This window comes from Stegodyphus dumicola, chromosome 4 (assembly GCF_044657685.1).
Source record: "Stegodyphus dumicola isolate Sdum_Otavi_A_Nest chromosome 4, ASM4465768v1".
Classification (NCBI taxonomy): Eukaryota; Metazoa; Arthropoda; class Arachnida; order Araneae; family Eresidae; genus Stegodyphus; species Stegodyphus dumicola.
The window spans coordinates 6,188,267-6,200,571 of record NC_140771.1 but is presented as its reverse complement, the minus strand read 5'-3'; the positions used below and the strand labels follow the sequence as shown (position 1 = coordinate 6,200,571).

Here is a 12,305-nt window from a genome sequence, read left to right as displayed (position 1 = left end):
ATTCTATTGTAGTTTGTGCGCTATCGGCGAAGTAGATTTAATTCAAAATTTGGAAATGCAGGGAAAATTGCGTATAATTTAACATTCCGTACACCGAAGTCATGTGGTGTACACATCAGATTTTTTCTGATTAAAAAGGGAATTTCATGATTTAAACTTACTACAAAAGCCTAACGTCGAATCATAATCGAGAGAATGCTGTAAATAATTTACCTCAAAGTTGAAACAATATGGCAATTCAAAGAGTAATGATACCCAAAAGAGTTTCAGATGAAAACAAAAGAGAAAACAACTTTTTATTTTCCTGCACTTATCATAAAATTTATTTTTAACTCTCTGGAAATAAACTGCAGCTGGCATCTCAAGTGATGCCACATTTACGAGCGAAATCTCTGCCAGGAAAGAATAAAAATTCAAGAAGCACTCGGGGATTCGATGCTGAAAATCAATAAAATATTTTATAAGCCTTACAATGACTACAGATACGAGTGATGATTGCAACAGGGTGTTAGAAATCTTTGACTCCAGCTCAAAAGTGTTCTTTTCACGTGAAAGAAAAGAAAATTTTATTTATTGGATCAGAGATTCTCGTTTTAAACCTGAAATTAATGTGCCTCTCTTTTCTGTATATGCATATGAACATAGCAGTATGTAATCTAATTCCAAAATTAATGTTTTCCGTCTTTGTTGTACACAGGGTTCTGTCTCACAATCCCTTGACTGTTTTGTCGCCCGGTGCTTTCCTTGGATTGTATAATTTGGAAGAGTTGTAAGTTGCTCTTTTTTGTGAATATTTTGCCTAAAAGTAAAAAAAAAAACTATTAATCTTCTGATATATATAAAATGGTTTAACCGTATCATGTACACTCCAAAAGAAAATGGCACAGTTCCTATATCTCCAGTTCTACTGGGCCGATTGACGAAATTCAACTTGCATTTTTCATGTCTCGAAAGTGTGACTTAGGATATGTATTAGATTTATATATAGCATTGTCCTAATATCGGTATTTTGACACAAAATCGGACTTTTTCTGAAATACCATACCAATTTTCCATATTTCAATTCACCGAAGCAGATTACGCCAAGCTACCAAGTTTTGTAAAAATTGCACGAGTACATTTTAAAAAATTAGCTCTCCAAATTTTAGCTCCTCAATTTTAATTGAGTTTGGTATATATTGATTAATCTCTCTTTTTTTATTAAACTTATTTGATTCCTCCTTTCACACTTCGAAATTCAGGTTCGTTCCAAATAAAACTATGAAATATTTTTTTCCGAAATATGAACAAAAATTGGTACGTCATTAAAAAAATGTCCGATTTTGTGTTAGAATACCTGTGTTAGAACAAAGCTGTTTATAAATTTAATCTGTGTCCAAAGTTGCGCTATGGAGACCTGAAAAACGCAAGTTAAATTTTGTTAGTTGGCTCAATAGAAAGAAATATATAGAACTCTTCCCCCTTTTTCCTGATTCAAGGTGCTCATATAGTTATTGGTGTTAATAACGTATTAGCGATTATTGTTTCAGTAAGCTTTAAAGTGTAATTAAAAAATTATATTAAACTTATTCTATTAAGTAGCGCAGAAAAAATTTTTGATTAAAATTAATTATAGCAAAAATGTAATTTTAAGGAGTATTATGAAAATGTAATAAAACCGTAATTCCTAAATAGTTCCATTTTTCCGTTAAAAAATTGGAATTCATGCGTTATTTATGAATATCGATGAATTATATGAGATTTTTGACTGTCTTAAGTCACAAGTGATTTATGACTTTTTACTGAATGAATTAATTCAAAGATAGAAGATTTTACAAATTTAATTTATTATCGAAGTATATACTATTCTTATAATTTTTTCGCCGCCTTGCTTATTACATTTGCATTATGTTGTAAATAAATATTCACATAGTTTTCAGAAAATATTGAAATTTCATATATTGTTTACTTTCTGTGAGTCAGTGTTTAGATAGAGCTATATTTTACATATTTTATGTAAACAGATTTTAAGATAACACTATTTTGAAGTCAGTTATGTGTATTTTATACCCAATACATATTTTAAATTAAAATTAATACATTTGTGTTATATATGCTGTGTCAATATAATCATTCCTCGGCTTTTATTTTCGCAACCGTTGCTCTAAAACAGAGTTTCTTACACTGTGATTCGCGATCCCTATGGGGATCACGGGACTTGCAGCAAGGGGTCGCCAAAAATTTTAACACTTATGATATTTCTTTAACTTACTATAATAATTTTACAATTACCAAATATTTTTACACAATGTATCTGCAAATAAAGATAAGACAATACAGACAAAGAAAAAAACGAAAACGATTCGACGCATTCTTTTGCTGGACACTGCTGGACATTGAAAATGCAACACCAAGAACGAATGGTCAGAAAATGCTGAAATTTGGAAAAACGACAGAGACAGCAAGCAGCAATAAGTGATCTTTATTTCAAAATGATAGTCAGAATACAGAGCGAGAACGGCGTCGGCTCAGTAGGGTGCAGGACAACCGCGGACAGCGATGCACGAAGAAACACGTTTAAGCATTGAGTCAAAAAGAGTGCGGATAGTTTCCTGAGGGATGGCTCTCCATTCCCGTTCAACCATTTGCCCCAGTTCGTCTTCTGAACGAAGCAGGGCCAGAGTCTGCAAACGGCGTCCAATAACACCCCACACATGTTCGATTGGTGGCAGGTCAGGAGAGTACGGTGGCCAGGGAAGCATCTGTATACCTTGCAGAGCATGTTGGCAAATGCGAGCACTGTGTGGTCGGGCGTTATCCTTCTGAAAAATTGCATTAGGCAGCCCCTGAAGGTATTGGATTGCCACCGGCCGCAGTACATTATCCAAGTATCATTGGGCCGTCATAGTGCCCTGAATACGAACTAAAGGTGACCTGGAATCGTAGGCAATAGAGCCCCAAACCATTATGCCCCGTTGTGGTGCGGTGGGGCGTTCCACAGTTACTGCCTGATTAGATCTGTCTCCACGTCGACGTCACACACGTACGCGGCGACTGTCACTGGATAAACAGAAGCGTGACACGACGTTTCGCCATTCTGCGATCCATATCGCTCCAGTCCGGCACCATTCTAAACGCTGGCGTCTATGGTCAATGGCAGTCTTCTTAACGGACGCCGTGAGTACAGCCACGTTCAACCAACCGATGGGAAATGGTTCTGGTCGACACGGGATCATCCAGGGTATCTTGCACATGCTGCAGAATCGCAATACAAGTCACTTGCGGGACCGCCACAACTTGTCGGCGGATGCGTCGATCCACGCGTGCTGACGTCACTCTGACTGTACCTGCACCCCTCCTTCTTCCCACATTTCCTTGTTCCAACCATGTTCGCCCTAGCCGGTGCACCGTGCTCGCATCCATGTGGGTATCAGCTACGATTTGACGTAAGGACCAACCTGCCCTTCTGAGTCCGATCACCATACCCCTTGTAAAATCGTCTATCTGCTGGAAGTGCCTTCGTTGACGGCGGCCTGCCATTCTTTCCTGTTACACGTATCCTCCGGGATAAAAACCTACTTTCTTCGATAATTCGTCTGGCAGAAAGAACGACACGAATATTGCCCATTCTGTACATTCCTTCCCTTATATCTTACTTCACGTGCGTCGGAGAGCTGCGCATTTCACATCATTCGCATAACTCAGTGACGTGCGTCTACTCTAAAATTTGCATAAATTTCTGACCACTCCTTTTTGGTGTTGCATTTTCAATACCGAGCAGTGTATAAACGTTCATTTTACTTGCTCTCACATGGCGCTGTCATTACATCTGCTACTTATTTACAATTTTCATATTGTTCTATGTCTTAAAATTAGAAATCTAAGTTAATGACCTATAATAGTATATTACAGTACAAGTGAAAAAATTGACAGTTTCACTCACGCATGTGTCGGATTTGTCCAGTGCTTATGGGATCCCACAAAAGTTTCGTAAATATTATGGGGTTCTGGGGTCTCGAAAAAAATCTCAGTAATAAAAGGAGTCGTGACTGAAAATTGTTTAAGAACTCCTGCTCTAAAACTTATACTTCCAATTAGAAAAATGTTTCAAATAAGGCAGATAATCTCGTTTGGGCATTTGTATTTGATTTTTAAAAAATTACGAAGCGTTGCTTTTTATGTTCTCCCTAGTCGTTATGAGTAAATTTTATAGTCGTTATAAAAAATAAAATACAAAACGTTTGACTCCTGAAGGACAGAAAATTAACCAATGTACTTAATTTTAAATTTGGAGATCATATTCGGGGCAATACTCGAATTGAAGAGGGAAATGTTTGCATTTATACGTAACTAAAAATAATATCAATTTAAAAAGAGGTTTCTGATGTAAAAGAGTAAGTGACGAGAACTTTCATGCATATTATCGTAAAAAGTATTCATCAATATAATTTCCTTTTTCAAAAAAGGAGTTTTATTCGCAGAGTCGTGTAAAACTAGCATTCTAGAATACAATGGAAGGCTTCAATTTTGGCACATTACTTAACGTTTTGGCATTTTGTAACATTACATTAAAAATTTAAAATATTTCTAGTTTAAACCTTTCGCGTGGTATAATTATTCTAAGTAATAACAATCCATGAGAATATTAATAATTTATTTTAGGGTTCAATTATTTATAAATTCGTTTTGGCATAAGAGTGTAAATAAAATTATGAATTAAAGAATGTTACACACTGGTAAAAATCACAAAAGTAGAAACACTGAATGTCATTTAAGAGGAGGGGAATCAACCTCGAATTATTATAAGTTATTTATTAATTCACTTCTCAGTGCGTGTTGGAAAATACTTTAAATATTCCCGAATTTGAAATTAAATATCTCGGTCAATTTTTATCGTATAGGAATCAAACATTGTGTGCTTATTATTTAATAATGAGTGTAAACATTCATACGTGTAGAGACCAGAAGATTGTATAAGGAGTTACAGTTTATCATTTTTATAAAACTGGTTTTGATTTAAATTTGAAAATACCAGAAGATGAATATTTGCGTCATTTGAAACATTTTTATTTCTTTAAGTATATGTCTACCGCCAGTGGTTGCGAAAATAAGACCGAGTAAGGAATTTTGTGAACTCAAAGTATATGAACATTTTCATCCTTGTATGTTTTTCATCAAACGTAATTTAGCATGCGTGAAGAGAAAAGGTCACGATATGGGTAGAAAATGAATCAAAAATTGTATTAATAATTATTTGTGATGGTTTAAATGAAAAGAATAATTTCATTGAAATACATTCAAATACTCAACTTGAAAAAGTCTTGGATTTTATTTGTATCGTTTCAACAATGTCTGGCCGACAAATGCTCAGACATTATGAAATATACTACAGTGGTGGCCAAAATTGTGGACACTTTTGGAAATTTTTATGTTTGTGAACTTTGTATGCTTATAGAAAATGTTACGTTTCACAAAATGCAAACTTGTATATATCATTTTAAAGAGAATTTAATACTGAATTCAATACAAAACACAAAAAACTCAATTATTTGCAATACAAAAAACGTTAAACGATAATAGTTAACGATATACATTAGATAGTGATGATTGCAGTGAGTTATCAGTACTTGTTAGGGTACCCTTTATTTTTGATTACAGCTTCACATCGACGTTTCATTGAGCTGACAAGAATTTTAAGCTTTCTTACATGATGCCAGAAAAAAATTATAGCCTCAATTAGTTCCCTTTTATTTGATGGGCGCCTCATTCGGACAAGAGTTTTCAAACGGTGCCACAAATTTTCGATAGGATTGAGGTCAGGACTGTTTCCTGGCCATGACAACAATTTAATGTTCTTTGTACGAAACCACTCTTTCGATATTTTGGCCGTGTGGCAAGGAGCAGAATCCTGCTGAAAAATAAACGAGGCATTGTTGGGAGAGAGATCTCTGATGGAAGGTAGAAGTTTTAATTCTAGAATAGTGTCAATATATTTTTCTGGCATTTACTGTCCCATCGATGACATGAAGGCGACCAATACCATCTGCTGACATGCATGACCAAATCATAACACTAATTGGGTTCTTCACAGTTGATTGAAAGCAGTCAGGATGTAGCTCTTCTCCTATTCTACATCTTACATATTTTCGCCCATCACTACCAAATAACGATATCTTAGTTTCATCACTCCATATAACTTGTGACCACTGATCATCTGTCCAATTAATGTGTTCCTCTGCCCACTGTAGTCTTTTTTTTTTTTTTTTCGTTGCTGAAAATTAAGATAAGGCTTTTTTCGTGGAATTCTACCTCTCAGTCCAACATCTGTTAATCTTCTCCTGATTGTTCTTGAACTGACAGAAACACCAGAATAATTCAGATTCCTTCTGATGGCCGCTGATGACATTTTTCTATCTTGGAGACATAGTCTTTTTATTCTTTTGTCATCAATAGATGTGGTGCATCTTTTCCGGACTTTTCCTTCTTTGTTTTTTATTGAATTTGTCTCCTGATATCGTAGACAAAACTTTCGGACTCCAGATGTAGTCACTAAACCAGGAATAGGAATAGGAAAGCATAGGAAAGACCACTTTCTCGTAACACAATAATATTACATCTCTTTCTAGGTGTCCAATTTACTCTTTTATTTGATGTCATTGCTTCTTGACTAAATATTAAAAATTTTTACAAAAATTCCTACTTGTAATTGCAGTGTATAAGAAACAGGTCCGCATGTTCCTAAAACGTACTCGCCGTACCCCCTGCTGTGACAATGCTGAATCATTATTGGCTGACCTACTTGCTACGTCAAAAACGTCACTTGTTTGGTCACGTGACAAGCCGATTGCATGGATTCTGAAGTGTTGTGAACCGCAGCTCAGGGGTAACGAGCGCGGGAAAAATTCGCAGGCTTCTAGTGTAATTTGTAGTTTGCTGTATAAGACGTAATAAATTTTGTATGCATATACAATTCTGAATTAATAATAAACCACTAAAAGGTACAGCTGGTAAAGAATATAGAACACAAACCTCTTCAGACATAACGCTTGAAGTATTTTATTTGGACGGCATAAGATATATTTACTAGGAAGACAAATTTCGGCAAACAAAATATATAATTATGCAAAAGAAATTTCGTTACCGGAGCATAAAAGTATCTATTATTGTACTTTAGATTTTCAAATATCAGAGGTTGTGATATAATGTAAGAGAATTTTGATTTAACATTAGAGATTCAATTTTGAGGGAGTTGGAGCTTGGCATGAAGGAATTGTTTATTTATTTTATAATAAAACAAGATTGGTTTTGTATTTTTGAAAATTTTTGGTAGAAGAACAGTTTAATCTTTCAATATTTCATTCGTATGTTAATATTTTCTGGAACTAAAATTAAAAAATGGAAGACTGTGAATATTTGCAGTAATAACCGATATTCTGAAAAAGAATATTGTTTTCGATTATTTAAAAATATAGAGCAACTTCTGATGATATCCGTCTTTTAAAAAGGTACAAAAAGGCAAACTAGAATACTACTTTGTCATTGTCACTAGTAATGTATCAAAAAACATTATTTCAGTTTTGGATGTGGGTATTCAGTTGCATACTAATTTATGTAAATCACAGGAAAAACATAAGCAGCCAGAATTGTTGCCTATAGAGAATGTGGATTATCGTTCTGTGATATCGTCCGTTGCACTAGTCGACATCCAACCGCTGTTAAGTGAATATGGCATGTATGAAATGCTGAGGATTATACTGAACGGCATGCAGGATCTCATTGCCGTCCCATGATTAATACCCGAAAGGACAGGCATATTGTGAGGTCAGCCCTCCAAATTTACAACCACATCACAGACCATTAGTCAGAAAATGGGCATATTTGCAGCATGCCCAGTATCTGCTCGTACAGTGTGTCAACGTTTGCATCAGCATGGACTATCAGCACAGTGTCCATTACTTTAGCTTTCCTTGACAATGCAGCACAGAGAGAGATGGCTACTGTGGTGTGTCCAACAACAAAGCTGGATATAGGAGGGGCACAATGTCGTCTTTTCAGATGAGTCCCGTTTCTGTGTGCATTATTCTGATGGTCGTATAAGTGTCTAGAGGCTCCAAGGAGACCGCACATCGCCTGGTTGCATTCAGTATCGGCATAGGAAGCCTAATGTGATAGTATAGGCAGCCACTGAGCACATGGCACACACATCTTTAGTTCGGATCGATGGTAATTTGAATGCCAGATCGGTACATTTGTGACATCTTACATCCAGGGGTTGTGCCCTATCTTTGAAGCCTGCCAAATGCAATCTTCCAACAGGATAATTCAAGACCACATGTTGCACATTGTGTTCTGACCTTCCTCCGTATGCAGTGTATTTGATTGCTGCCCTGGCCTGTATGGTCTCCAGATCTGTCACCCATTGAAAATGCCTGCTCATGGTTTGCTGAGGACTGGCCTAGCAACCCTTTCCGTCTAATACGATTGATGAAGTGTGCCATAGACTTGAATCAGAATGGAATGAGATGCCGATTTCTGTCATTCAAGTGAAATTCTATTCAGTGCCTAACTGGATAAGGGCCGTTTTAGCTGCCAGGTGGAGCAGTTGTTTCGACTGATTTCGCACCCCTGTAAACCCCCAAGCTGCTTACAAATTTAATCATTTTGTCTTCATGCCATACTATTTACGCACAACAAATATTTTTTTTTATTTGCTTTCCTTCATGCTATAGCAATTTTAATAGCTATTAGTGTATTATTGATTAACAGTTATCTAAGAAACTTCAGGAGTAAGTACTTTACATAGTTTATAAAACTATTGCATATTTCTGTATAAAAAATTAATGATGCAGGATAGATAGCACCTAAAGACTTCATGCAGCCATGAATGGAGTTGACAACACATTCATATTAGATGATTTTCTTTTATACTTTTCCCAACCACCAGTAGATTGCAAATAAAAAACAAAGTAACTTACAATTACAACATAGCCAAACTGTTCTGAAGTAAACATTAACAATATATACAAAGCCAAAATAATTATATTTGCATAATATGTGCATGACACTTTGTTACTAATAAATATCAGAGTGTCTTGGATCAAATTAATATTTGAAGAGATGAAAAATTAAGTTTGACAGTATCATAAGCAACTGCAGTTTTTCATTATCATAGTGGCAGGGATATCTTTGAAGATATAATTAATAGCATCATTACAACAAGGTGAAGTATAGTAAAACCACCCGCTACTAGACAGTTACAGGATTGCTATATAGTATGTGTACAGTGGTTCTCTGCTTTGAAATCAGGAGCTCTCTATTAATGGGGTATATCTGATAATGTGAAGTGTGCATTGCTGGAGGCTCGACTTACCTTTGCTGGAATCATGCTGGGAAAATATTTTGCATCATGACATAATTTATGTGCATGATAAGATACATAAAACTGTTTTGAGTGATATCAGCTGTAAGTTTAGAAAGACACTTGGTACACTCCCTTATTAAAGTGGCTTAGGCATTGTTTAAGATTACATAAAGCAGTCAAGTTGATTCGTGATGTATTACTAACTCTATCTCAGATTTTATTATACTTATGAAAGCTACAGATCATGTTTAATAAAAAGCACCAGAAATAATCACTGTCTTATTGACTAGCCATTTAGTTGCTCTCATACCATTTGCCATTGTGCATAATGATATAAAACTAATGCCTTAGTAGCATTGCTCAGTCAACATTATGATATTCATGAAATTTTCTAATGGATAAATCAAACAAAAATGTAAGCAAAAGTCTTCTAAAAGATTATCTTCCCTAGAAAATACCAGCCAGATTTAAGACAAAAATACAGCATGTCTTCTGAGAAAAGAATTACTTACAAAATCATGTTTCCAACACTAATAAAGCACCTAATTATATATTAAAATTTCAAAAGATCTACACAGTTGATATTCAACTAAGTCTTGCATATCTATTATTTGGCTTCATAAAGTAATATATATGTTGCCTAAAATGAAGTAGTCATATAAAAACATATTAAAAACAATATATTTTTCTTAATGATGGTTATATAAAATTTCTTAATAGAATGGTTTTTCTGAATAAATGAATTAGAGTTTAAAACAATAAATATAATAGTGCTGTAATAAAGCTTTGTAGGACTAAGGCTGGAGTTCCTGCTAATTTGTACTTTAGATTTTTTTTCTGCTTTGTGGAACTTTTCTCTTCTTAATAACATCATACTTTTAATGTACCTTTAAAAGCTAATTAATTAATTTTGACAAGTATTTTGCTTGAGAGATGCTCTCATGGAAGCTACTAAATGATATTTGTCTCATATCTGCTTTTCTGAGTAGAAAATACATGAAAGACCAAGCCAGCCATGACCTGCCTGAGATCAGTATACAAATGTTTTGTGTCTTTAAATATGAAGCTAGGTTAAGTGATGTATGTTTAGTAAAACTCTTAATCTTTATAATAAAATATATCATAAATATATTATACCTACATAAATATATATCACAGAACATTTGCTTAGATACAGCTAGGATAACTTCTCTTGTTAATGTTATTTTGCACAGATTTTTTAATCAAAATTGTCTCTAAAGTAATGTGCTATAGATTTGTTTTGAGATTTAGAATGATGTCAGACAAAACTGGACAAACTTTATATTTTCCTAGATCCAAATTTTCCAACTTAATGGAAATAATGCTTATTCATCACATGAAGTAAAATTCTGAGAAGGTAAAAAAACTTATGAAAGCATTTTAATGAAAAATTAATAACAAACAGCAATACCAGTTTCTAGGAAATGATGATTTAAGTGAAAGAAATATTAATTAGAAAATATGTAAACTGTCGTTTAACATGTATGTTACAAAAGTGCATAAAAGATAAGTTAAGTAAAATGTGTTTCATCAAAGAGTAAAATCTTCTATTAATGATTTACTATGAATAAATTATTAGTAGTTATGTGTACATTTGAGAAAGAGTATGAAAATCATCATTACAGCGAATATGTTCTACTGATATTATCACTTAACGCAGTTACCATTTGACTGTTAATAGACAAAAATATAAAAATTTCCTCAATTTATTTGCAGAATGAGTGTGGATGAATCTAAACAACATAGGAACATTTCTTTAGATCAGGGGTTCTCAACCGGTGGTATACAAAGAAGCAAAGTATTTTTAACTATTATATTAAAAAATTAAAACCCAACATCCTGATTGAGTTTTTTTTCTAACACTCGTAAATTTATGTGATTTGAGCTTTGTTCAGGAGTGGTGGTGGTATTAAAGGTTTTCAATTTTTGTTTAGATGGTACGCATTAGTCAAAAGGTTGAGAACCATTGCTTTAGATTAAATATTAGAAGAAAATGATAATTATAGTTTGTCTAATTTGTAGATTTCCACAATGATTTAATATTTTGGGGGTTAACAAAAAGCATAACATTATTGAAGACAGGAGATAAAGCCATATTTATTATACAAATAAATTTTAATACATGGTTTAACTGTACATGTGTAAGCAAATCAGTTAGACTTTAAGTACATGGTTTAAAAAACAGTTAAACTCAGAGTATACCACCTCATACAGCCATTGCATGAAGATAAACAGATACTGGATGTGCACCTAGAATATGTGAGACAAGTAGATTTTAGTTATTACTAGTGTTCAGCTGATGTAGCCATGGGTAGACTGTGGTACGTTAGTTTTTTTATAATCATAGGCCTGATATATTCAGTAGATAACAGATCTGATGAAATCATAGATCAAGGGATTAATAGATCAATAGAAAAAATGGTGGGAATTTAGGAATTGTTCTCTGTTATGTGCTAGACATTCCTTGTTGATCACTAGTTCTAGACAACCTCTAAAGATAGACAGCAGTGAGCTTCGAAAACCTCAGAGTAATAATAAATGATGATTCATCAGATTTTAAAAACATTGCCTTTTCAAAAATAGTGTACATACAATAATCAATTTATGGAAATGAACTGGAAACTAAATAATTACCTCGCATGCTACATACATTTTATGAACATTGATCACATAGTACACTTCCAAATGGCTATTGATTTCACATTTTTTGTACGAGTTTCCATACTGCATCATCTATCACATTTGAAGTCTTCCATTGGGCAAACATTAAGGAATGCATTTTTGTACGTAATGTACTGTTAATACATTATGTACAAAATGCACCTGGTGCTCACATGGTATTTTTGTACATAATGTAGCTGGTGCTCACATAACATACACAACAAAACATTTGTTGTACGTAAAGAAAATTTGGATAATTTCTCATTCTTTACTTGGATTCAAT

The 12,305-nt window shown here is 34.0% G+C and overlaps 1 protein-coding gene across 1 annotated transcript in view; it reads left to right on the top strand.

Moving 5' to 3' along the window:
* The window catches only part of LOC118182376 (uncharacterized), a 347,901-nt gene that overhangs the window by 259,847 nt on the left and 75,749 nt on the right, over positions 1 to 12,305 (top strand). The window contains exon 10 of the mRNA XM_085814501.1: positions 698 to 769. Coding sequence (XP_085670627.1) covers positions 698 to 769 — 72 coding nt within the window. The remainder of the gene's footprint in view (positions 1 to 697; positions 770 to 12,305) is intronic.